Source organism: Anolis carolinensis, chromosome 1, assembly GCF_035594765.1.
Source record: "Anolis carolinensis isolate JA03-04 chromosome 1, rAnoCar3.1.pri, whole genome shotgun sequence".
Taxonomy (NCBI): Eukaryota; Metazoa; Chordata; class Lepidosauria; order Squamata; family Dactyloidae; genus Anolis; species Anolis carolinensis.
Window position 1 is genome coordinate 101412218 of NC_085841.1, and position 27757 is coordinate 101439974.

General features: G+C 41.4%; 1 protein-coding gene across 2 annotated transcripts in view; it reads right to left on the bottom strand.

Moving 5' to 3' along the window:
• Positions 1–27058, bottom strand: part of afg1l (AFG1 like ATPase) — a 101858-nt gene extending 74800 nt beyond the window's left edge. The window contains exons 1-5 of one of the 2 annotated variants that reach the window (XM_003215634.4): positions 26927–27058; positions 12092–12315; positions 3936–3987; positions 3062–3163; positions 2267–2397 (exon numbers count right to left, since the gene is read on the bottom strand). In XM_003215634.4, the coding sequence (XP_003215682.1) occupies positions 2267–2397; positions 3062–3163; positions 3936–3987; positions 12092–12315; positions 26927–27032 (615 nt within the window). In that variant the 5' untranslated portion in view covers positions 27033–27058. Of the gene's footprint in view, positions 1–2266; positions 2398–3061; positions 3164–3935; positions 3988–5591; positions 5667–12091; positions 12316–26926 lie in introns of those variants that run through there. The other variant, XM_062980072.1, reaches the window with a different exon arrangement.
• Positions 27059–27757: the final 699 nt, after the last annotated feature.

Sequence of the window (27757 nt, forward strand, 5' to 3'; positions counted from 1 at the left end):
CTGAGCCAGAGCTGGTAGGCAGCACAGAATGCTGGCTGGTCATCAGGCTAATCAACCACAATGCTGATCTGTTGCCACATTTTCATTCCTTTAAAAACCTCCTCCAGTCCTATTAATTTCATGGCTAGGTAGGTTTACAGATTAGAAATGAACCCATTTTAAAGAAGAGTATAGGACAGCATGTGCAGAGAAGAACTGGTGTATTTCCTCTTATCCATGCATTCATGTTATCCAGATAACAAGAATCCAGCGACATGTGGTTGCTAATACATGACTCCATACATAAATCGACATGTTGCCCTTCTTGACAGTTATTCTCAAATGCAAAGGTGATTCTTCCACAGAGTACAGTTTCCTCCATTTTCCTCCCAGGAAAATCTCCTATACGTACTGGGCCCTAGGGAGGAACACCTGGAAGCTACAAGGCATAGAGCCTTTTCGACCTATGCTCCAATTCTGTGGAATTCATTGCCTCCATATGTTAGAGCAGGGGTCCCCAAACTAAGGCCCGGGGGCCGGGTGCGGCCCTCCAAGGTCATTTACCTGGCCCCCGCCCTCAGTTTTATAATATAATATTTTATATAATTTTAATAATATAATATATTGTATACATATAATATTGATAATAATACCATATAATAATATTAATTATATGTTATATATTACATATAATATTACAGTATAGTGGTATAGTTCAGTATAGTAATATATAATGCTGATATTGTGCTATGCTAATAATATAATATATTGTATGTACATACAGCTGCTCTGAGTCCCCTTCAGGGTGAGAAGGGCGGGATATAAATGTAATAAATAAATGTAGTAAATGAAAAAATAAATAATTAGACTTAGGCTCGCCCAAAGTCTGAAATGACTTGAAGGCACACAACAACAACAATCCTAATTAACTTGACTATCTCATTGGCCAGAAGCAGGCCCATACTTCCCATTGAAATCCTGATAGGTTTATGCTGGTTACAATTGTTTTCATTTTTAAATATTGTATTGTTCTTTCATTGTTGTTGTTGTTGTTTTGCACTACAAATAAGACATGTGCAGTGTGCATAGGAATTTGTTCGCCCCCTCCACAGTCTGAAGGATTGTGGATCTGCCCTCTGCTTTAAAAGTTTGAGGACCCCTGTGTTAGAGCAATGTCGGAGTGGCGACCTTTTGTAAAAGCGCTCAAGACTTGGCTGTTTGGTTGTGCATTTAAGTAAATCAGATCTAATTTGCCAAATAGTCACTGTTGAATGTTTTTATGTTGAATGTTTTTATATTGTGGAATGATATTTTAAATTGTAAGTTGCTCGGAGCACTCTGGTGGAGAGCGACTAATTAAGAAATAAAGTGAAGTGAAGTGAAGTGAAGTGAAGTGAAAATCAGACATATGAATGTAAGTATACATCTATAGATGTGGTTAGTTTTAATCTGTCATGTTCCAAGTCAACATGTTACATCTTTATCTACACTGCAAGCTTAGATTTAGGGACTAAAAACTCTAAAGACATCAGACCCTATATGACATTTGAAACTAAGTTGTGTCAGCTTTGGTGAGTCCTTGGAAGGGAAACTGCCAGTGTATATCAGGTACTGTGGGCTATATTTCAGAATTGGCAAAATCACCTCTAAGTATTTGCCTAAGAAAACCCTATTAACTTTATGAGGTTGTCATAAGTCAACGCATACTTTAAAGGCACATTCACACACATTGTAGCTTCAGACCCCCAGAGGTATGATGGAACAAATGCTTCCACTAGAGATATACAGATTACTGTATATACTGGAGTATATGACGACCCGAATATAAGCCGAGACACCTAATTTTATCACAAAAAACTGGGAAAACTTATTGATTTCAGTATAAGATGAGGGTGAGAAATGCAGCAACTACTGGTAAATTTCAAAAATAAAAACAGATACCAATACAATTACATTAACTGAGGCATCTGTAGGTTAAATTTTTTGAATATTTACATAAAACTAATTTAAGAAAATAATAAGATTTAATAAGGTAAGACTGTCCAACTCTGATTACCTATATACTAGAGTATGAGCCAACCTGAATATAACATATCATTATGGCATGGATGGTATTTGTGGATCTGGATTGTCTATGCATATTTACAAAATAAAGATCCAACTTTATTATGGTCTAGTGAGTCCAGTTTATATTAGCAAAAAGAACTGAGAGTGTGTAGCAAAGGAACTATCTTTTCTAGAAAAATTATATATGTTCACCCACTAACATACATTACTTATTACTCACCTGAAATTCATCAAAACAGAGGAGACAGGCCTCCTCACTTATTTCAGCAGCAATAGGGGCTATTGGGTCATATGATTTAGCCATTAATCCAGGCTTCCTTTTTGGTAGACTCTGTTTAAGGCGATGTATTCCTAAACACAGTAAGCATATTAGAAATGATTTCAGTCTTATTTCATTCTTTTAAAAATCACATTATAGCTATACATGAGCAAAATCAAATTGACAATTTGCATTACTAGCCGGGTTTTCCTGAATAAAGAATAAGAAGAGGAGACACATTTGAAAAGAATAACAAAAGCAGTAAATTTTCTTAAAAGCTCAACATTATTGCGGACATGAAGTAAAGACCAAGGCCGTAAAGAAATCTTATATAAGTCCAAAGAACAGTACAAGCTACATATTAGTAGGCTGAGGAGGCAGAGCGAACCACTGAACATAAGCAAAACTGATTTGTTTCATATAACAATCCAGGTCAGCTAGTGGTCCTTAAATATAAAATATTTGCAACTCATTCTTCCAAAGATGTATGATAACTATTTATTGTTGTGAATATAAACTTTTTTTGGAATAACACAAATCTTGAGTGCTCCGAAACATGACAAATTGCTCCCGCTCCCTCCCTCCATAGATGTGCTTGAATAAAAGGGCTTGAATAAAAACAAGTTGAAAGGACTTTTTTTGAACAAAATTGGGGAGGAGGAATAATCTCCACATCCTTCAAGAGAACTATGATAAATTGCCTTATAAGCAAGCATTCAAAGCAATAAGGGAAAGCAAAAAAAGATGTAAACTTACTTTTGTGCACGTCTAACATGAAGCCATGAAAATGGACTCTCTTTTTCCTTTCTACTTCTAACTGAGAATAAAAAATGTCCATCACCATTGTCTTTCCTGTACCTTCAAAAAAAATCCAACAGGTTGTTAATTTAAAACACCGTGTACTGATTACAGTAATGACTGTTCATTAGCACTGAGCTAATGAAATCACAACCATGATCTGAACAGCACAAAATCATTATCTTTGGGAAGCAAGACTTCAGTTTTCATGGATATAATCATTTGTATTTTCAGATCTGAAGTATTATATTGGAAACAACAAATGTAATTACTGCCTGCATTTGAAACACCTCAAACATTGTTTACAGAGAATAAATATCCATTTCTCATCACGTTTTATTTCTTTTTAAAAATTCCAAATAGTTCAGTATTCGGTTCCAATGGTGATTAGCTAGGATAGATCTTCAAAAAGGTTAAGTTTTTCGGAATATAAAGTCCGGATTCTAGGAATTATAATCTAAAAAACAAATTTTCCAAGATCTGAGCTGGATGTTTCTAGAAAACTCATCAATGCAATGCATTGAAAATACCGTAGCTATAACTATATGCAAACTAGAAACCAGCATTCAAAGGCAAGCTGTGCCTCACAAAATAAACTTTTTTTGTAGATAAGAAATAAAACTATATTAATATGAGTTGATTCATAAATTCAATGTCTTTCAATACTCATATTTGATGGGCATGATCATGAAATACAGGTAGCCAGAATTATTTCTCTGGTATTGTCCCACTGATGGCATTGGAAATCTGGATTTTATTAACTATATACAGCTCATGAAAGTTTGCAATAAAATTTTTTTGACATAATTTATCATAAAACCTTTAAACTTACCAACATCGCCATAGACATAAAGGCCTTTAGGAGGTTTGTTTTTTGTAAACCACTGTGAATTAAGAAAAGACTGATTACAATTATAGTCATAACAGTTATTAAAATATTTATATCCTACTCTCCATCCAAGCATACCAGGGCAACATACAATAAAATCAGCATAAACAGTTCAAAACACTACAAATAATGCAAACAGACCAAAAGGAATATTAAAACAGAATAGATCAAAATCAGTTAAAATACTTTGAGACAATTTAAAATGATGCAAATTTGCAGATATGGATGAAATCAATTAAACACCAAAGTTTTGAAATGAATCAGAATTCCTCTTCAGGTTTTCTGCATTTTATTACTTATTTATTATGACAGGGTTTCATATAAACAGAAACACACAATAGACAGTGGATTATCCTACAACACTACTGTTACCCCAGTTATCCTGGGACTTGAAGGCATGTAAAAACATTTTGCTGAGGTGAAATTATGACTTAGTTCAAATTTTGTCCTCTCTTAATATTTTTCAAAAATTCTTAGTTTATAGTATGAGAGTGCACTATTTTACTATAGTACTACATCTCTTCCAGGGGGGAGGATTTAGTGGGAGAAAAAGGAAGAAACATTTTCCCCCTTGAAGGTGAGAATATAATCTTGCACTTGTTGCCAGGAATTGTCAAGAAATTGTTCAGTACTATACAACAAAAAGTCACTTGTTTGTTTTTTTTAAAGAAAAAAATATTGTAAAATTCACCCACCTCAATATATATTTCAACTTTGAAAAGCATCTGGATAATATTGATGTCGGTCAATATCAAAATAAACAAACAAATAATAATTAGTTAACTTCTTGCAGCCATCAGGGCTTTAGAACTCCACTTCTTCCACAGAAGCTGTGTGTAAATAATTTTTGAAACTGGGACGTTTACTGTTTGAAGTTAAAACAGCCTTAGCTAGTTCTTTGGATTTCAGCTATACTTACAAATATTTGAGTTTCTTTTGGTGTCTTTCTTAACTGCTAGATTTTTTATATTACTTTTTTTCCTTTTCCCAAAGCAAGTGGGGAAAACAGTTTTTAGGCATGCATGGCATTCCATGCAGGTATAAAACAACAACACAGTATTAAGACAGATCTCATCAGCTCATGCAATTATACAGAGATCAAATATAATATTCTGCAAATGTATTCATTTTGTTATTTTGAAAGACAATTTTTTTTACAATCATGGAAACACAACACAAGATTGGAAACTAATTCAAATTACTATTGTCTTGTTCTCATTTGGAGTCAGAGAGTTTCCTAAACTGCATTTCAAGTAAGAGAAGCACATTACAAAGTACGGCAAAGAACATTGTTTCCCCTATCAGATCACTCAGATTCTTCGCCTCCGAACTATTAATATGTTCAAGCAATGACTTGAAGAGGTCACTTAGAACTAAAATAAAACGTGGCTGAAAATGTTAATTTAATTTATGTAGTCCAGTATCTATTTAGCAAAAGATCTGATGCTTTTCATGTTCAATCCCCAATATCTCCAAATAAACAGAATTAAAAAGACTTCTGCAGGGACTCTGTGAAGCTGATCAGTGTTATGAAGAACAGACCTTTCTAAGGATGCTCCCAACAGCCTTAGATTCCCGATAGTCAACACTTTGTTATACCTGGCATATCTCATTTGCTCCAATCAGTATTTCCACAAATTTCACTCTTCCATAGTTCATGTTTGTTCATAGTTGACTATCTAGCTGAACACTGGAAAAAATAGTAGAACTATTCTATAAAAAGGAAGATGGAAGTGGAGGGGGGAAAAGAAAGAAATGCAGCAGCATCTTTAGATAACTGGTTTTAGCATTGCTTTTATAGATAAATATCAATTTCTGTACAGAGCGATTTTATTTATTTATTTATTTATTTGAAACATTTATATTCCGCCTTTCTCACCCCGAAGGGGACTCAGGGCGAAGCACAACATATATATGGCAAACACTCCATGCTGGAACATAAAATAATTATAAATATACACAAACATTAAAATCAGTTTTATCTACTTTAAAATCAGCTATTTAAACCAACTCAGGACACCATGCTGGCTCCGGTCAGCGAAGTAGGTTCCCTATTATTGCCTCACTGCACTGCCCCAAAGGCTTGGTCTCACAGCCAGGTCTTTACCATCTTTCTGAAGGATAGGAGGGAGGGGGCTGATCTAATCGTGCCAGGGAGGGAGTTCCATAGCTGAGGGGCAATCACTGAGAAGACTCTGTTTCTTGTCCCCGCCAAATGCACTTGTGATGGTGGCGGGACCGAAAGCAGGATCTCCCCAGAAAATTTTAGTCTTTGCAGTAGTTCATAAAGGGAGATGCGTTTGGACAGGTAAACTGAGCCGGGGCTGTTTTAACCCCTCTTTTATTAAACATACAGTGGGCGGGGGGAGTATTTAGTCAGATACCAATTGTACAAATTCTCCCACTTAAAAAAGATGAGAGAGACCTGTAACTGACATCATAGGTAGACCGCAACTATGAGAGACAACATGAGAAAACACATCCAGAAAATCATACTGTCTGATTTTTCATGAATTTATTTGCAAATTATGGTGGAAAATAAGTATTTGGTCCATAACAAAAGTTCATCTCAACACTTTGTTATATATCCTTTATTGGCAATGACAGAAGTCAAACGTTTTCTGTAAGTCCTCACAAGGTTGGCACACACTGTTGCTGGTATGTTGGCCCATCCCTCCATGCAGATCTCCTCAAGAGCAGTGATGTTTTTGGAGATGTTGCTGGGCAATATGGACTTTCAACTCCCTCCAAAGGTTTTCTATAGGGTTGAGATCTGGAGACTGGCTAGACCACTCCAGGACCTTGAAATGCTTCTTACGAAGCCACTCCTTCGTTGCCCTGGTGATGTGCTTGGGATCATCATCATGCTGAAAGACCCAGCCACGTTTCATCTTCAGTGCCCTTGCTGATAGAAGGAGGTTTGCACTCAAAATCTCATGATACATGGCCCCATTCATTATTTCATGTATACGGATCAGTCGCCCTGGTCCCTTTGCAGAGAAACAACCCCAAAACATGATGTTGCTACTCCCATGCTTCACAGTAGGCATGGTGTTCTTTGGATGCAACTCAGCATTCCTTTTCCTCCAAACACGACGAGTTGTGTTTCTGCCAAACAGTTCTACTTTGGTTTCATCTGACCATATGACATTCTCTCAATACTCTTCTGTATCATCCAAATGCTCTCTAGCAAACTTCAGTCTGGCGCAGACATGTACTGGCCTAAGCATGGGGACATGTCTGGCACTGCAGGATCTGAGTCCCTGGCAGCGTAGTGTGTTATTGATGGTAGCCTTTGCTAAGCTGGTCCCAGCTCTCTGCAGGTCATTCACTAAGTCCACTCGTGTGGTTCTGGGATTTTTGCTCACAGTTCTTGTGATCATTTTGACCCCACGGGGTGAGATCTTGCGTGGAGCCCCAGATTGAGGGAGATTATCAGTGGTCTTGTATCTTTTCCATTTTCTAATTATTGCTCCTACGGATGATTTCTTCACACCAAGTTGCTTGCTTATTGCAGATTCAGTCTTCCCAGTCTGGTGCAGGGCTACAATTTTGTTTCTGGTGTCCTTCGACAACTCTTTGGTCTTCACCGTAGTGGAGTTTGGAGTGTGACTGCTTGAGGTTGTAGACAGATGTCTTTTATTCTGATAACAAGTTCAAATAGGTGCCATTACTACAGGTAATGAGTGGACAGAGGACAGAGGAACCTCTTAAAGAAGAAGTTACAGGTCTGTGAGATCCAGAAATCTTGCTTGTTTGTAGGTGACCAAATACTTATTTTCCACCATAATTTGCAAATAAATTTGTGACAAATCAGATAAAAATGATTTTCTGGATGTGTTTTCTTATGTTGTCTCTCATAGTTGAGGTCTACCTGTGATGTCAATTACAGGCCTCTCTCATCTTTTTAAGTGGGAGAACTTGTACAATTGGTATCTGACTGAATACTTTCCTCCCCACTGTTATCTATACAGTTTTGAGAGAGGGAATTAGTAATAGGATCCAGAAAGATCCAAATAATGTCCCATGCCACATATTTTCGAAGAGCTGGATGAGGAGACAGAAGTCTTTCAGAGCTTTACAGTGGTCAATTAGTGCTGAAAACAATAAATCTGTTTACCAAAAGTCAGTTTCCCTGGGCTGAAAAATCTCAGAGGATTATTTTTTGTTATATGTGCAATAATACAGACTTTAATATTAATATATTTCATCAGCTGCTCCAAGACTCTAGAGTGACCTTCCAGAAGAGCTTTGACAGTGGTCAGAATTTAAGATATAATTGAAGACCCATCTCTTCTGTCAGGCCAACTCAGTCAATTTTAAGTTGTGAATTTTAATCTGCAGTTCCTCCATGGATTTTAACTCTGTATATCTTGTTGTATGTCTTTTATTGGTGTTTTATCTCTTATTTTTATGATGTTGTAGCCTGCTTTGAGCCACAGGGAGAGGCAGGTAATAAATTATTATTGTTGTTGTTGTTGTCATTAATTATATGTAGTCTTTTCTTTATGTGGGCATAATAATTGTTCCGTCCCCCAGGACGATGGTTTGCCTTACCTATTGGTCGTTTGTTTGTTTTCCCTCCTTTACATTTTGTTTCAGCCTCTGGCTGCAAAGGCCCAGGAAAGGTGGCTTGGAGTCTGCAAGAGCTGGCTGCAGTCTTCTTTGCAATGACTGGTCAAAGAGTACAACATCTTAGGACCGCCCTTTTTTACCAGGGTCTAGTCTCCATTTTGGAGCCTCATTTTGGCTATAGTCTTCCAACGTGCTGCAGCTGTGCAAAGCTAACTGGGACAAATCATCCTCAAAACCAGGCCAATCTAAGCCTATCCAAATTAGATAAGTATTGAATTATACTGATCTGGAATAGAAAATCTAATTAGAGGAGCAAGGTTATTCCGTCGCTTCTAGAACTAATCTTTGCTGTAAAGATAGGGAAGGAAAGAGTTTCTCCTTCTATTATAGACAGCGTGATTAGGGTGTAGTGGTTATATAATCACCTTTGCCTTCTGGAACCAGGGATAATTCTGTAACTAAAACCCATAGAAATTTGTTTCATTTTCTGTAACTTTAAGATCTGTGCCAAGTTTACAACCTTGTATGAATAAACATCCTTTTTTTTTGAAGTTTTCCAGACTCAGTCGCTCAATATTTTTAGGACAGCTTATAGGGATTTGCAGTTCGCCCGGATAAAGGACGGCACGTTTCAGCTTTATAGTTTTTTTTTATTGTCTGGCGGACGGCACAATAATAATAGTGAGAGAACATCTTTTTAGGAATTTCTAGTTTGAAATCTGTAGGCCCTCCAGCATTATTCTATAGATAACTTCTTCCAGTCATGCTGGAGGACCTACAGATTTCAAACTAGAAATTCCTAAAAAGAAGTTCTTTCAGACAAAAAATAGAGCAATTTTGTTATTCGTGGTTTTTCACTTTTGCGGGGGTTTTGTACCCCCCAAACCCAGTGAATGCAGAGGTCTGATGGTACTTGCTTTACCAGTAAATCCATCTCTGATGTTATGTGTGATATTATTGGGCCAACTGTGGAGTATACAAGAAATACAATCAATTCTGGAGAATAACAGTCCTTGCACAAACTCTGGAAGGCAGGCCATTATTGACCTAGACAGTCCCCACATCTTAAACAATTACTCACTTAAAACAGAATACATAACATCGAAGGAAATAAAAGGCCACAAACTTAGATGCCAACTCCGTCTCCACATTTACTCTGGAATCAATATTACAGAAACTCATAACATCATAAGCCTTTGATCATGTTTAGACTCTCTTATAAGAGACTCTTTTTTAGCACTTTACAAGTCTGAGATTGAATACTGCTGTTTTATCTACAGCAATTGCTGTATTTTATTGTTTTTAACAGGAGGTACTGTGAATTTATGTTGTGTTGACTGTTTATTGTCTATATTTTGTTCTGCACTTGTTGTATTTTGTATTTTGTGTCACACCTTGAGTGTTTTTTGAGCCAAATCCCTCTGGGAGATGGTGGTGGAATAAATAAAGTTTTTTATTTTTATTATTATTATTATTATTATTATTATTATTATTATTATTATTATTATTATTAATCACTCATAAGATCAGTGATGTGTTTACTTGCTACTCTTCCAAAGTGATATATGCTAACTGATATTAGCAATGCTGCTCTACACTCTACAATCCAGTCTATATGCAAGAGGAAAATGGGCAGAAATCTAACATAAGAAATATATCCCAATATTTCAACCTTCCTGGACATTCATTAAGGGAGTTACAGGTTGCGGCCCTTTAAATCACAAAGTAAGTGGGTTTATATGTCCATGAACACTCACGCTAAACTAAAAACCAGTTAATCTTAAAGGTGCAACCACATTCCTTTTTTAATTCATCCTTCTTTTTATGCTGCAAGAGATTAGCACAGCTACTGCTTTCAAAAACACCACTGAAGAGTTTCAGGTAGAGGAACCTAGGATAACTGGTGTGAAAATAGTGTCATAGGATCATCCACTGTCTATAATGGGTTTATAATATGACTCTGCCACATTCTGGCAAACAGTTCTGTCATCAGCAACAACTTTCCAATAAATCAATGTGAAACTGAATAAGCAGCCTATGATGCTTAACAACCTGAATGCAGCTTGCAGACAATCAGCACCACCAAGAACTGAGAATAAGAGCAACAGTGAGCTGAGTATTCAGAAAGACCTGTAACACACGTGAAAATGCTGGATATTGTTGGAAGATAATCATATTTGGCCACGAGTGATAGCCTATGATGATACGATTAGTGGAAGATATGCTTAATAATGATGAAAACATGCATTGCAAGGCATGTATTGGAGCATCAATCAATGAGAATTCTGTGATTAATCCTTAAATTTAGCCAGGACAGATTCCTTTGGTTCTGGTGACATACTGGACAAAAAGTGAAATACTGGTTTCCACTTTAGAAATGCATAGGTGTGATATAAATAAACTGATATGGTACAACGTAAAACCATCAACATGAAACTGGGATTCCCAGAAATAGGCCAGGGGTAGTGGTAGAGATAGCTCTTTTATATTTTTTTTCCAAATCACAATGAACACAAGAGTATACTCAGCACAGAGTAAGTGCTCCCATATGAACAAAAGTTCCCACTTTTCCACTGCACTACAATTAGAAAGATCTGGTTGGACTTTAAATGGGCATCATAGCAACACTGAGAATATTAGGAAAGAGCCCCTTTTTACATAAATATCTCAACTGTTAATATATGTCAGAATTCATTTTGTGGCAGCGACAGATATAAACAAAATTATATATATCAATCAAAACAATCAATCAATCTGCGTTGTACAGTCATAGACCATTAAAACACAAGATATCCATCATTTATATCTAGAAGGGTGTTAGATAATATTACAACGTTTTGTTTAATAAGGGTACAAAGCTCAAGTTCTGCTTTGCAAAGTAGTTCGGGGTGTGTTTTTATATATCGTTATTATGTTCATGTTTTATTACAGGGCTATTGTATGTTCTCGGGGGCCCTGGTGGCACAGTGTGTTAAAGCGCTGAGCTGCTGAACTTGCGGACCAAAAGGTCCCAGGTTCAGATCCTGGGAGCGGAATGAGCGCCTGCTGTTAACCCCAGCTCCTGCCAACCTAGCAGTTCGAAAACATGCAAATGTGAGTAGATCAATAGGTACCGCTCCGGCAAGAAGGTAACGGCGTTCCATGCAGTCATGCTGGCCACATGACCTTGGAGATGTCTATGGACAATGCCAGCTCTTTGGCTTAGAAATGGAAATGAGCACCAACCCCCAGAGTCGGTCACGACTGGACTTAACATCAGGGGACACCTTTACCTTTTTATTGTATGTTCTATGTGGTATTGAATGCTTACTTATGTGTAAATCGCCCTGAGTGTCTTCTGGGAGATAGAGCGGTATATAAATCAAGTTTTGTTGTTGTTGTTCTTATGTTAGTCCCAACCAGCTTTTTATGTGTAAACTGGGCTTGCTGATGCAATTCATACAAGTATTTCAGTCAGGAGACAGAGAAAGGAACATAACATGCACATGGAAGATTTTAGATAAATTCTAATGATGGTACCTTACCTTTGAGAATATGTGTTTTGGACTAATGCTGTAGTTTTTAAGGTTTTCGTGTAGCTTCTGTAAGCATTGTATGACTTTCCTTTGTTGCGCATCATTCTTCAGTTCCTCGTTTTTGATCAGAAAGTCATAATGTTCTAAAGGTCCATTGCAAATCGACAAGGCTTTGGAATTGGCTTCTGTTAGATTACCAGGGATTGCTTTCTCTGCTGCCTGAACTGTGTAAGCTGTAGTAAAGAAAAACAGAGAGCACGGGGATTTTCTTATCGTCAACAAGGGAGGAAAACATAATAAGCCACATTCTTATCTCATTTGTTCTCATTAAACTTGCACAGTAGTTAGCTAATTTTAGGCTCAGAAGTCATACCCTGACACTATCTCTGTATAAGACTGGTTTTATTTACAACATGCATTGTTATTGCTGAGACGCAATTTCAACATGACATCTAACTGCCCCAGAACATGGAAATGTATAGGATGGGATTAACAAAGCTCAGAACCCTGGTTAAAGGATTCTTGGAGTTGTAGTTCTAAAAACAGCTTTCTAGTTCTAAAAACAAACATGTGGACTGACATGGACTGCTTATAAGACAACAATCTGAATGTAGATCCTCAAACATTTTCTGTAAGTCAAAGGCACTGCCAAACTGTCAAGAAAGACACATAGTTGATATGCCACCTTGAACCTGGGAGTGTGGGAGAGAGGTACTAAGTCAGACAGGTCTCATTAAGACAATACATGCAATAAAGACCTTTAACTGACACACTGCATCAGCCAGGTAGGGAATATGTGTTTGGGATCAACAAGAGGCAGAAAGCGAAAATTGTTTTTAATTACAGGATAAGATATATAGCTGCTTTCTATAACCTTCTGTACAGCATGCTCTATTAATGAATGGTTCTGGAAGATTTCATGCAGTTAAAGTCACATTTTCTTTGGAATCCCTGAATGCAATAGGACTTATTTCTAAAAATACAGAAATGCACTCAAAGGCTTACAAATGACTGCTTTATTGATAGATTTAGACTATGCACCTTTTCAGCTCCTTTAATACAAGTTAAATGTGTATAAATAGAATTTCCACCTCTAAATGTTGTCTCTCTATATGAAAAAAGTTCTTCAATAGAAGACAAAGAGTGTGCAAAGAACGATTCCCTCAGAAACAAATACTGGGCTTTATCTCTGTCCCATTACCGTCACTAATTCAGTTTGTTTCAAACTGCATTATATGGCAACTAGCTGTGCCCGGCCACGCGTTGCTGTGGCTAATGGGAATCCTTTGTTGGCCAGGTGGAATAGCAGTGAATAGCCTTGCTGCCTGAAAGCCTGGCCGCTTATACATAGGGGCATCTTTCTTTGGGCAGGTTGAATGGCACGGAATAGCTTCATGGTTTCAAAGCCTGGGGGTTTTCTATCTAGGGGAAATCTTGGTTGGCCAGGTTGAACAGCACTGAACAGCCTTGCTTCTTGCAAGCCTGACTGCTTCCTGCCTGGGGGAATCCTTTGTTGGGAGATGTTAGCTGGCCCTGGTTTTTCCTGTGTGGAATTTCCCTGTTTTCATAGTGTTGCTCTTTATTTACTGTTCTGATTTTAGAGATGATATTGTTCTTTATTATTATACCATAGTAATTATTATATATTATATTTATAATCCTATATTATCTGCTTAGAACTTGATTATACTATGAGGCCCCTTCTGAACATCTATTTAAAATCCACCCTGAACTGAATTATATGTCATTGTGAACTCAAGATAATCCAGTTGAAATCAGATACTGTGGATTATCCTGCCTTGGCATTCTGGGTGATGTAGGTGTGTGGAAGGGCCTTGAGTCTACATTGCCATATTACTTTACTTACTTAGGTGATCCCTCGTAGCTCGAGGACGATTGTCTTCCATCCTTGGTGTCTTGGGGGTAGGTTCTTAGGTGGCTGAAGAGACCTATTCTTGACCCGCATAGTCTCCCGCAGTGAGGACATCGGTTTCCAGGTGGAAGGGGTCCCGGTCGGGGTTAGCTTGACGCTCCTTCCTCTTGGCACGTTTCTCCCTTAAGCCCTCCGTTCGTGCCTCTTCGAACTCCGCAGCACTGCTGGTTACAGCTGACCTCCAATTAGAGCGCTCAAGGGCCAGGGCTTCCCAGTTCTCAGTGTCTATGCCACAGTTTTTAAGGTTGGCTTTGAGCCCATCTTTAAATCTCTTTTCCTGCCCACCAACATTCCGTTTCCTATTCTTGAGTTCGGAGTAGAGTAACTGCTTTGGGAGACGGTGATCGGGCATTTGGACAACGTGGCCAGTCCGGTGGAGTTGATGGCGTAGGAGCATCACTTCAATGCTGATGGTCTTTGCTTCTTCCAGCACACTGACATTTGTCCGCCTGTCTTCCCAAGAGAGTTGCAGGATTTTTCTGAGGCAACACTGATGGAAACGCTCCAGGAGTTTGGTGTGACGTCTGTAGACAGTCCATGTTTCGCAGGCGTAGAGCAGGGTTGGGAGGACAATGGCTTTGTAAACAAGCACCTTGGTATCTCTACGGATGTCCCGGTCATCAAATACTCTCTGCTTCATACGGAAAAATGCTGCACTCGCAGAGCTTAGGCGGTGTTGTATTTCAGTGTCGATGTTGACTTTTGTGGAGAGGTGGCTGCCAAGGTAGCGGAAATGGTCAACATTTGGTTTTCTCGATGTTCAGTGAGAGGCCGAGCTTCTCGTATGCTTCTGCGAAGGTGTTTAGAGTGGCTTGTAGGTCTTCTTCTGAATGCGCACAGACTACGTTGTCATCAGCATATTGGAGTTCCATAACAGATGTTGTGGTGACCTTGGTTTTGGCTTTCAGTCTGCTGAGGTTAAATAGCTTGCCATCTGTCCGATAGATGATTTCCACTCCGGTGGGAAGCTTCCCATCAACAAAGTGAAGTATCATAGCGATGAAGATGGAAAATAAGGTAGGGGCAATAACACATCCCTGCTTGACACCTGATTCCACCTTAAATGGGTCACTTTGGGAGCCGTTGCTGTCCAAGACTGTTGCCATCATGTCATCATGGAGGAGCCGCAGGATGTTCACAAATTTGTCAGGGCACCCGATTTTTTGGAGGATGGTCCAGAGAGCGCTGCGATTCACTGTGTCGAATGCCTTTGCAAGGTCAATGAATGCCATGTACAGAGGTTGGTTTTGTTCCCTGCATTTTTCTTGGAGCTGTCGTGCAGTGAAGATCATGTCCACTGTTCCTCTGGAGGGACGGAAGTCATTCTGGGATTCTGGGAGGGTGTCTTCTGAGACAGGGAGAAGGCGGTTTGCAAGGATTCTTGCGAGGATTTTCCCGGCGGACATTAGAAGGGAGATACCATGATAGTTCCCGCAGTGTGCTCTGCCCCCTTTCTTGAAAAGGGTGATGATGGTGCCATCCTTGAAGTCTGCTGGGATTTTCTCGGTCATCCACCCTCTTTGAAGATTTCAGCAGGGATCCCATCAGGTCCGCTGGCTTTGTTGTTTTTTTGTTGGCTGATGGCATTGCTGACTTCTTCCAAACTAGGCAGTGCTGCAAGCTCATCCCTGGTTTGTTGTTGCGGGATTTGTGAGAAGGTCTCTTCGGCCACATTGGAGCTGCAATTCAGCAGGTTCTGGTAGTGCTCTTTCCAACGTAGTGCAATTGATGTTTTGTCCTTCAGAATTTTGGTTCCATCTGATGAGCGTAGGGGCTGTATGTCATGGTTTCTTGGTCCATAAATGATCTTTGTTGCTTTGAAAAATCCCTGAGCGTCATGGGTATCTGCAAGGTGTTGGATTTCTTCAGCCTTCTTTGTCCACCAGATGTTCTTGAGTTCTCTGGTCCTTCTTTGGACCTCAGCTTTTGCACTGGCATAGATCTTTTTCTTGGCAGCACAGTTGGTGTCTCTCTGCCATGCTTGGAAGGCTTTCCTTTTGTTATCAATTAGCTGTTGGATCTCTTTGTGTGATGTCCCATGGCCCTCTAGGTCGTGACCCTGGCACCATTGTGGATCACAGTGATGAAGAAGCGGGATTTCTGCCGCTTCAGCAAGAAATTGTTCCTGTCCAGATGCCTTTTGTTGACAATTCTAGCTCGGAGCTCATTAAACAGGACCTTGAACAGACACTTATTCCCAGCACCTCTCCCCCCTTTGCGAGAAGGGAGTTTTTGGAAGCTGGCTGTTTAGAAAAATCGCAAACACGAAGAAGCGCCAGATTAGCGGCCAGAGAGGGGGTTAATTAGCTCGTTTCCTCTGAGAATTCTCAGGGAGGATCGCATCTGGACGAAGATGTTGTTTCAGTTCTTTTCCCTTGGAAAAAGGAGCTTTGGACACCTGCTTTGTAGGGAGAATTGAAGTTCTTTAAAAGTTCCCCGCACTGACTAATCCGTGCGGAGTCAACAAGTCAGTTTGAAGGATTAACTTTGGTTCCAGCCAAGTGTGGACTGCGTTTAGGTCCGCTAACTTCCAGTCTCATTGTGTCCTGCCTTGCCGTGTTTCTTGTCCTGTTTCACCGTGTTTCCAGCCTTGCATCTTCGTGTCAAGTATCCAGTCTTGTCTTCAATCCTTTGCCTTGGACTTACTTTGACTCTAGAAAAATCTTGGACGTTTTATCCCCACTCAAACTGCTTGGAAGTTTGAGTGTGTTTCGGTTTGGATTATAACTTTGAACTCTAATATTATATACTGGACAATACTCTATTGGACTATATTTGACCTTCTCTGAAAGGTCTATAACTGAACTATATACTCTGCTTATTTTTGTTCTAAAATATTAATCCCTTAATAAAGATATTAGACTGTTATTGGCCTCCGTGTATTGGTTCCTAGTGCTCTAGCTGCCAGGGCGTGACACTTTGTCATTATCATCAAACCAGTCTTGATGTTTCTTAGTTTGGTATCCAATGGTTTCTTCGCAGGCTGTGATGATGGAGGTCTTCAGTTTGTTCCAATGTTCCTCAACATTTTCGGGGTGTTCTGTGGGTAGATGAACCTTGAGTGTTGTTTGGAGAAGGGCTCATTTGGAAGACTCCTGAAGGGCTTGGGTGTTCATTTTGCGCCTTGTTTTTCTTCCTTGGAGTCTGCGTTTGGGGGCGATCTTGATAGCCATCATGGATCGGATTAACCTGTGGTCTGTCCAGCAGTCATCAGCACCTGTCATGGCTCTTGTGAGAAGCACATCGCGGAGGTCTCTGGCACGTGTAATAACATAGTCCAAGAGGTGCCAATGCTTTGACCGAGGGTGCTTCCATGATGTCTTGAGCTTGTTTTTCTGGTGATGACAAGGTTGTGCTCTCCACATTTGGTGAGAAGCAAGATGCCATTTGAGTTGCTGTTTCCGACCCCGTCTTTTCCTATGATCTCTGGCCACAGGTTGGAGTCCCTTCCGACTCTTGCATTAAAGTCCCCCAGGAGAATGATTTTGTCCTCCTTAGATATCTCCGATAGGATGGTGTCCAGCTGACAGTAAAAATTTTCCTTGATGTCTTCGTCAGCATCTAGAGTTGGTACATAGGCGCATATGATGGTTGCCTGTTGGTTTTTGGCAAGGTTAATTCGGAGGGTTGAAAGTAGTTCATTGATGCCAGTGGGTGCTTCAGTCAGGTGCTTCACCAGGTCATTTCTGATAGCAAAGCCAACTCCGTGTATTCTTCGCTCTTCTTCAGGCAGTCCCTTCCAGAAGAAGGTGTAGCCTCCCTTTTCTTCCTTCAGCTGTCCCTCTCCTGCTCTCCGGGTCTCCTGAAGGGCTACTATGTCGATCTTAAAGCGTCCCAGCTCCCTTGCAATAGCAGTCCTGCGTTCGGGGCGTTCACTGTCAGTGTTATCCAACAGTGTCCGTACGTTCCATGTTCCAAAGTTCATTTCTCTTTTTTGGCCGCAGAGTGGTGACCCCTCTGGACGTGGCAGTCCAGTCAGGGTAGGAGAGGCAGACTATGTTTAGGGCACCTTTTCTAGCCCCTTCCCCGTGTGGGGTGAGCAGAGCGGATCCTAAAAAGGGCTGCTCAGTCATGGATACAGCTGCCGGACTATTCAACTGCCTCGGTCCTTGAGGTAGAACGACTGAGTCCATATCCACCGCCCATGTGCCAGTCTGTGACTAGGGGCTTCCAGATTTCACAGTCCTGCCCCCGTCGCCACTCGCTGATCGCCATGGGACTTTTGTAGGTTTGTTTTTATTTTTGTTGGAAGACGCCTGTGCGTGATTTTTTTTAATGTGTGGAGGTCGGTGCACGGCCGGTCAACACACAGTCTTCACAGAGTGAGGTTCCAGCAGTGGTGTGGTTAACACAATGAGAGCGGCTTCTCAGTCTGTTGCAGCCTTCTTCCGCCTTCACAGCCGTTGTAACATGTACCATGTTATCCTCTGCCTGCTCCGCCGTTGAGGTCTTTGGGTCTTCGGATTGTGTTTGGTCTGGAACCTCCCCTGCGGCCACTCCTGGGAGTGCATCACTCCAGTGGTTGTGCCCACAGGTTCATCGGAACACGCAAGCCCCCTCACCACGGCAAGGTGACAATCCATCGAGGGGGACACCTCCATATAATCCAGTTCAAATGAGATAATCTGTATTTTATAGGCAGTATGGAAGAGGCCTAACTGAACCCTGGCTGTCTGACCTTGTAGAACTAAAACTCACAGGGTCCCATTAGCATTGAGCCAGGGCAGTGAAAAATGGTTTCAACGTGGGTTAATCCTATAGTGTAAATGCATATAGAGAAGTCTGGAAATCTTGCGAAACTACAACTCCCTGGATTCAATTAGCATTGGGTCTGGACAGTTAAAGTGGTATCAAACTGGGTTAATCCCATAGTGTCAATGCACATAGAGAAGGCTGGAGTCTTTATAAAACTACAACTCCCATGGACACTTAAAGTGGTATGAAAGTGGGTTAATCCCATAGTGTAGATGAGGCCTGGGCCAACTCGGTCCCTCCCTCCAGGTGTTTTGGACTCCAACTCTCATAATTCCTCACAGGCCAGGCCTAGTGTAGATGCACACAAAAAAGATTGGAGACCTTGCAGAACTACAACTCCCCGAGTCCCATTAGCATTGAGTCAGGTCAATTAAAGCGGTTTCAAACCGGGTTAATCCTATAGTGCTGATGTGCCCAGAGAAGGCTGGAGGCCTTATAAAACTACAACTCCCAGGTTCCTATTAGCATTGAGCCAGAGAAGCTACAGTGGTATGGAAGTGGGTTAACCCTGCCATGTGGGGCAGGCTGGGGTTACCGGGGTCTGGTGGAGGCCCCCCGCTGGGTGATGATTTGCTGTGCCACTCATTGGCCACCTTCATGTGCTGCACCCCCGCCATGGCTGAACTGGACCCCGCTGCTGCTGTTGTCGTGGTGCCTGCAGCAGGCGGGCGGTCCCTCGTGTGGCCACGCCCCCACACACGCACAGTGACGCCACTGCCCCCTGGCACCGACAGGGAGGGTGCCATTGGTCTTGCCCGCACTTCCCAAAGCTAAGCATTGTGGGAGTTGAAGTCCAAAATACCTGGAGGGAAGGCCGAAGTTGGGCCAGGCCTGGTGTAGATCTCCCTGAAGGCACTCCTGCATTGCCAGGTACTGCTAGGCTGCACATTGTAAACAGAAGCTTTCCACAGAATATATACAGCCAGGGATGGTGGCAAAGATGGATGGAACGGCTTTTAGAGGCTCGTGCGGGAGCGTCGATTGGGGGAGGGGTTGCTGAGCGCGCGCCGGTTTGTGTTTGATGCATGCGCAGATCGATTTTTTTTCTGTTTTTTGGCTTTTTTTGGGTCCCTGTTCATTTCCAGATGTTGGGTTTTGTTCCAGGAACCTAGTGGCTGGGTTCTCTTGCCAAGTTTCGAGGTTCTGGGGCATTTAGTTTTGTTGCTTACTTCATGGCCCCCAGGTCATTACCTTTTTATATATATAGACTAGCTGTGCCCGGCCACGCGTTGCTGTGGCTTAGTCTGGTGGTGTTGGTCAGTCTACATTAGGTTGTATTTATGCTGTGACCTCCACTCTTCTTTATACTCACATTAGTAGTAGTATTTGAAGTCTGTTACCTTCTTCAATTTTTGTGTTGATTGATAATTGCTTGAAATCCCTGTTGTCTTTGGTTTGTTGTTAATCGTGATGTCTGATTCTGCTGAGTGAGGTTTACATCTTATTGTGGTACAATAGTCTTTTTTTTGTTTTGCCTGTGTAGGTGTTTATTATTGTTGTTGTTGTAGTGGTCATGAAGGCTGGATAAGTTAGATGCTACTGTATTGTTTTTTGGAGGCCCAGTGTAGCACTGACTGGCCTCTCAACCTCAGTGCCTGGCTGCTTCTTGCCTGTGATGGTGTTGATTCTTATTGTTGTTGTTGTCATTGTTATTATTGTAATTGTTTTTTTGGAGGCCAAGTGTGAATTGGGGAGGTGGATGAGCACTGAATGGCCTTGTAGACTCAGTGCATGGCTGATTCTTGCCTGTGTAGGTGTTTATTATTAGTGGGTGAGTGGATGGATAGATGAGTGGATGGATAGATAGAGTGGGTGCTCTCCTTGTTTCCTTTATTCCTATCCTGTTCCCTTTCTCTGCTCCAATCTTGAGCTTGCTGATAAGAACACACTGGTCAGAAAGGAGGGTAAATATAACCAGATCAATTGTGTTTCACTCCCTTTTGCTCTTGGCCTTCCGGGCAGAGAGGGAGGGCTCTTGTCCTTGGCGTTCCTTCGCTTCCCTTCCCTCCCTCCTTCCTTCACTCTATCTGTCCCAGCCTTTCCTGCCTGCGGAGCCATGGAACTGGGTCAATGGGTTGGATGGCGGGGAAAGGGAAAAGGAAGAGGCCTCTAATTGAAATGCATGGACTCCATGCCATGGGGGGCTGGGATTTGTAGTTTGCATCCAGTCCAACCCCTTTCTTTTTGTCATGGAGGAAGAGCCCACCCAAACCCCTCAGACAGATGGCCATCCTGTTTAGTTGTGTTGTTATAGTCACAATGTGTTGTGAGTTTTTTGGGTCCAGATTGTGGTTTTGTGGTGTGGTTGTGTTGTTACAACCAGGAGGGAAGGCTTTTGTGTTGTGTTGCCAAGTTTCGTATTTCTGGGGCGTTTAGTTGTGTTGTTATAGTCACGATGCGTTGTTGTGACTTTTGTGGGTCCAGATTGTGGTTTTGTGGTTTGGTTGTGTTGTTACAACCGGGAGGCAAGGCTTTCGCATTGTGTTGTCAAGTTTTGTATTTCTGGGGCGTTTAGTTGTGGTGTTATAGTCATGATGCATTGTTATGAGTTTTGTGGATCCAGATTGTGTTTTGTGGTGTGGTTGTGTTGTTACAACCAGGAGGCAAGGCTTTTGCGTTGTGTTGTCAAGTTGTGGTTTTGTGGTGTGGTTGTGTTGTTACAACCGGGAGGGAAGGCTTTTGTGTTGTGTTGCCAAGTTTCGTATGGGGCGTTTAGTTGTGTTGTTATAGTCATGATGCGTTGTTGTGAATTTTGTGGGTCTGGATTGTGGTTTTGTGGTGTGATTGTGTTGTTACAACCGGGAGGCAAGGCTTTTGCGTTGTTTTGTCAAATTTTGTATTTCTGGAGCGTTTAGTTGTGTTGTTATAGTCACGATGCGTTGTTGTGAATTTTGTGGGTCCGGATTGTGGTTTTGTGGTGTAGTTGTGTTGTTACAACCAGGAGAAAAGGCTTTTGCGTTGTATTGTCAAGTTTTATATTTCTGGGGCGTTTAGTTGTGTGCCAAGTTTTGTATTTCTGGGGCGTTTAGTTGTGTTGTTATAGTCACGATGTGTTGTTGTGAGTTTTATGGGTCCGGTTTGTGGTTTTGTGGTGTGGTTGTGTTGTTACAACCTGGAGGGAAGGCTTTTGCATTGTGTTGCCAAGTTTCGTATTTCTGGGGCGTTTAGTTGTGTTGTTATAGTCACAATGCGTTGTTGTGAGTTTTGTGGGTCCTGTGTGGTTTTGTGGTGTGGTTGTGTTGTTACAACTGGGAGGCAAGGCTTTTGCATTTTGTTGCCAAGTTTTGTATTTCTGGGGCGTTTAGTTGTGTTGTTATCGCATGATGCGTTGTTGTGTGTTTTGTGGGTCTGGATTGTGGTTTTGTGGTGTGGTTGTGTTGTTGTAACCTGGAGGCAAGCCTTTTGCATTGTGTTGCCAAATTTCGTATTTCTGGGATGTTTAGTTTTGTTGTTATAGTCACTGCGCAAACAACTTTATCATTTTATATATATAGATGTAGATGAAACCCAGGTGATGGTTTTTTCCAAGCTGTGGAGCTCCCTTTCATAGGGGTAGGTCAATCCTCTGTTCAATCTCTTTTTTTCAGCACAGAAATACATTTTCATTTAAATAGAACTACACTATTTACTTGGGTTTGGAATCCATTATATTACATTGTACATTCATTTTACACTGTTTTCAGTATTTTAATATTTAGATTGTAAAACACTTGTATTATATGTTGTTTTAACTGTATTTTGTATTTGTAAGCCACCTTAATGCCAATATTTGAAACAGGCAGGATGTAGAATAAATAAATGGCACAAAAGGGCTATGTTCTGAATTTTAATTTATGCTACACACAGGTGCTGACAACATAACTAGCATTCCAAACAGGATTATATACTTGCAAAGGCTCTGAAATACGAAGGTTGAATGAAAAGTAATGCCTCCACCTTCGTTACTTGGGTTTGGATGGGAATATTTTAATAAATCAAACACAGGAATAATCCTTAGAATGTGCTCTTGAACTACCACTATTCAGTTTTCCACATAATCACTTGGCAAATGGATACATTTCTGCCAACGATGAACGAGTTTTCTGAAGCCATCACGGAAGAAGTCGACACTGTTTCCGCAACCAGCATCTCACAGTTCTCTCAACGTCTTCATCAGAAGCATAATGATGTTCCCACAGATCTTCTTTCATTATCAGGAACAGATGGAAGTCAGACGGTGCTAAATCTGGACTGGATGGAGGATGACGTACGGTGGTGAGATCCAGTCAGTCTCTGAAGTTCTGCTGTGGTGGCATGTGAACTGTGTGGTCTGGCATTGTCATGCTGCAGGAAAACATTTCCCTTTTCCTTTTGGACCCTTGTTAGCCATCATTTCAAAGTTCGCAGTGTTGTGATGTTACGCTCTGAATTTATTGTCATTCCATGTTCAAAGAAATTAACATGGATAACACCATCTGCCTCCCAGACCACTGTCGTTATGATTTTTCCAGCTGAGGGCTGTGTATTGAATTTCTTTTTCTGGGGCGAGTCTTTGTGTCGATATTCCATAGACTGACGCTTCATCTCCGGGTCGTAATGATGTACCCATGTTTCATCCCCTGTCACAATTGAATGGAGAAAAGCATCACCTTCATTTTCGTAACGTGAGAGGAGTTCCTGGCAAATTTCAAGTCTGTGTATTTTCATTTCAGGCGTCAGCATCCTGGGTACCCATCGTGCACAGATCTTCCGATAGCCAAGCAAAGCAATAATGTGACCCACACGTTCTTGTGAAATGCCGATTATGCTTGAAATTTGCCTCTGAGTGATACGACAATTGTCCTGAATCAATCTGTCAACCTTTTGCTTGTGAAACGCAGTGGCTGCTGTCACAAGATGTCCAACTCTTTGTTTGTCATGCAAGTCAGATGTTCCCACCTCAACATCTTTAAACTTACTTGCCCAATGATGCACAGTACTCACATCAACACAATCAACATAAGCAGCTTGCATTCTCTGATGAATCTCCTTTGGGGTGACACCTTCTGCTGTCAAGAATTCAATGACTGCACGTTTCTTAAGTCGCATTGACCAACCGTTTGTGCAGGGTTCCATACTTTGCACTTTAACAACACAACCGTACAATGCTAAGGCTTCTCGCCAAATGGAACTGTAGAGGAGAGTCTACGGAACAAGCCAGTACCTGCTGCATATCAGTACTGCCATCCATTGAGGAGTTACGAAGGTGGAGGCATTACTTTTCATTCAACCCTCGTACTAGCCTCTACTACCGTGTTTCCCTGAAAATAAGACAGTGTCTTATATTAATTTTTGCTCCCAAAGATGCACTAGGTCTTATTTTCAGGGGATGTCTTATTTTTCCAGGAAGAAGAATTCACATTTATTGTGAACAAAAAAAAATGAACATTTATTATATACTGTACAATAGTTGTCATCACAAACCAGCATAACCAGACAAACTGTGAATCCTATCAGGAATGTCTTGCTACTACCAATATTTCCATGTATAACACTCTATGGTACATACATTTACCGATCCTGCATGCTCTGGTGTTCTGTTCGGCGGGCATGCTTCCAAACAAAAACTTTGCTAGGTCTTACTTTCAGGGGAGGCCTTATATTTAGCAATTCAGCAAAACCACTACTAGGTCTTATTTTCTGGGGATGTCTTATTTTAGGGGAAACCGGGTAGAATCTTTCCTTCTCTAAGGAAAAGTGTGTGGGGATGCAGATACTTCTTAAGGCTCACTTGTATTTTAGGAGATATATATGAAGTGCCTGAAGCCAGCACACTTTAGATCAAAGTGGAGTAAAGAACAAATCAAGATCTATTGATAAGTCTTTGGCTGATTTGCAAAATGCTGAAATCTTATAGTAGTCATGAATTCATTTGGGTAAAAAATCACCACAAGATCCGCTTAGTTCTGCCACCGCTTAGCATGGGATTTTAATTTTAAGTGTGTGCACTTTCTGCCACACACTGATTGAGTAATCTTGATGGTTCCAAGAAAACACAAGCGAGATCTCATAAGCCAAAAGTCAGTCCTTCCTTGTTTTAGACCTTGTGGGTAGGATTATCTTGTTTTTAATCTGTGTACAACAGTTAGTAAATTATAGGCACATTGGCATTCACTCAATCGCACATTAACAGAATATATTTTCTTCTCCGCTTCCCAATGCAAATCTCCACGCTCCCTGAAAAGTGGCCCCAGGCAATTTCTCAGTCTTTCAGAACCAATCTGGGGGGCACACTAAAGCAGGAAATAATAGGTGATAGAAATACAAAAGTAGGAAACAGATAAGAATAAAAATTTTTAGGAAAAATTCACCTAGGATCCAGAAACAAAGAAGGTAAGTGAAACACTGCATTTTGTAAAGCCAAGAATTTGTTTGATCAAAAACACATTCTTTGAGCAGCTAAAAAGATTGATGTATATATGTACATCACTTGATGCTAATATAGAAATCAAACAGAATAATCCTTATTGGAAATGGAAGCTCCATTCTCTCTGCTAAAACAAGACCAAAGGCAGTTTATGGTACAGACCATTAACTGCTAATATCAAGCATTAGAATAAAGCTAAAGAAGGACACTAAACCAAGCATCATGTCAAAAACACAACCTGAACAATATACCCAAAGCAATTTAAGGGTAATGTAAAAATTAATTTGCACCATTAAGTTTAAATGACTGGGAACTCAGAACAAGCCAGGAACAAAGCCAGAAACATTGTCAGAAAAACATGCAAAAAGTCATTGTCTTCAGCCAAAAAAGAAAGAGAAGGCTCAATGGATGGCAGTTGAAACTCTTTAAGCAATTAAAGATGGACAAGAAGTAACCTACACTTTTAGAAGCTGAAGAAGGTGCACTTAGAGGAAGCCTGATCTCTTCTGAGAAGTCAAGATAATTGAACGGAACCTGGATCTACACTGACATATAATCCAGAATATCAAATCAGATAATCCAGAGTATTTTATGTGAACTGGATTATATGAGTTTACGCTGCCATAAAATCCAGTTCAAATCAGATAATCTGGAGTTTATATGGCAGGGTAGATGGATCTTGAAAATGTTTAGCCATAACATGAGAAGATATAATTCATTAGAGAAGACAATACTTGTGACCCTTGATAAGGCAGAAGGCAGTAGGAAAAGAGGAAGACTGGATTATAGATGGGTTGACTCATTCAAGGAAGCCGTATCTGTGAACCTGCAAGACCTGAGCAGGACTGTTGACAATAGAGGAACTTGGAGGTCTCTCATTTGTGGGGTCACCATAAGTCTATTATTATTATTATGATTATCTTTATATTTATATCCCACCTTTAACTCCATGGGGACTCAAGACGGCTAACATCTGCCTACACTAAACAGTTTAAATACAGCAATACAATAATTTAAAAAAATAAATAATAACAGTGTGGTAAATATACAGTACCTCACAACCTCTGAGGATGCCTGCCATAGATGTGGCTCACAACCTCTGAGGATGCCTGCCATAGATGTGGGCAAAACGTCAGGAGAGAATGCTTCTGGAACATGGCCATACAGCCCGGAAAACTCACAGCAACCCAGTGATTCCAGTCATGAAAGCCTTTGAAAATGCCTAGGCTGGATCTACACTGCCATACACAGGCGGTCCCCAAGCTACAGGCAAGATAGATTCTGTAGGGTTGTTGTATGTTTTCCGGGCTGTGTGGCCATGTTCCAGAAGCATTCTCTCCTGACGTTTCGCCCACATCTATGGCAGGCATAGAGAATACTTCTGGAACATGACCACACAGCCCGAAAGACATACCCTGTGATCCTGGCCATGAAAGCCTTCGAAAACACATAGATTCTGTAGGTTTGTTCTGAAGTTGAATGTGAATGTTAAGTCAGAACAGGTACATTTGTAAGTGCAATTCCAGCCATAACTATCTATCTATGGGTTGTTGTGTGTTTTCCGGGCTGTATGGCCATGTTCCAGAAGCATTCTCTCCTGACGTTTCGCCCACATCTATGGCAGACATCCTCAGAGGTTGTGAAGTACTCCTGTATATCTATCTAGCTTTGGATAGGGAAGGGCTGACACCCCCGAGGAGTTTGTTTTGCTGCCTGTGCCCCTGCTCTGAAGATGTCAGCTGTCCTCCCGGGCACTCACTCACTCACTGACCTTTCCTCAAAGCGACGGAGGCCTGAGCCCGGCGAGCGGCGTGCCGCGCGGCGGCCCGCGCGAGGCAGCAGCTCCCGGTAACCAGGGGCGACACGCACGAGGCCATTCCGCCCAGGAGGCCCCCCTCCCTCCGCGCGCTAACCCTCCTGTCGAGGGAGGGAGGGAGGACGGGAGGAGAGCTTTGCTGACAACACACAACGGCTCCCCCAGATCACCTTCACCTTAGGGCCTCAGCCGGCGTCCCTCGCGAAGACTACGAGTCCCACAATGCAGCGCGCGGCCTTCCTGAGGCCGCGGGATGGTGAGCCGGATGCAGAGGCGCGCTGGGAAGTGGAGTTCTGTTTTGATTTGCGAGGCGCCTAATCAGAACGAAAGGGGTGCATTTACAACAGTGGTTTGCAACATTCTGGTCTTCCAGGTATTTTGGGTCTCTAATCGTTAGCCAAAGCGGCCGAGCTTCCTAGGAGTTGATGTCCAAATCATCTGAAAGACTACAAGCCTGGGCCAACTTGGGCCCTCCCTGTAGGTGTTTTGGACTTCAACTCCCACCATTCCTCACAGCCTCAGGCCCCTTCCTTTCCCCCCTCAGCCGCTTAAGCAGTGAAGCATAGTGATCATGGTATTCTTTGCTAGGAAATCTATCAATACTACTCCATGCTGGTCCCAAAATACTGTGAGCATGACCTTGCCTGCCAAGAGTTGGGCACGTACCTTCTTTGGAGGCGTTGAGTCATGATGCTTCCATTGAATTAACTGGACTTTAGTCTCATGATCATAGTGATTGACCCAGCTTTCATCCTGTGTGATCAGTCTGTTGAAAAGTCCTCCTAG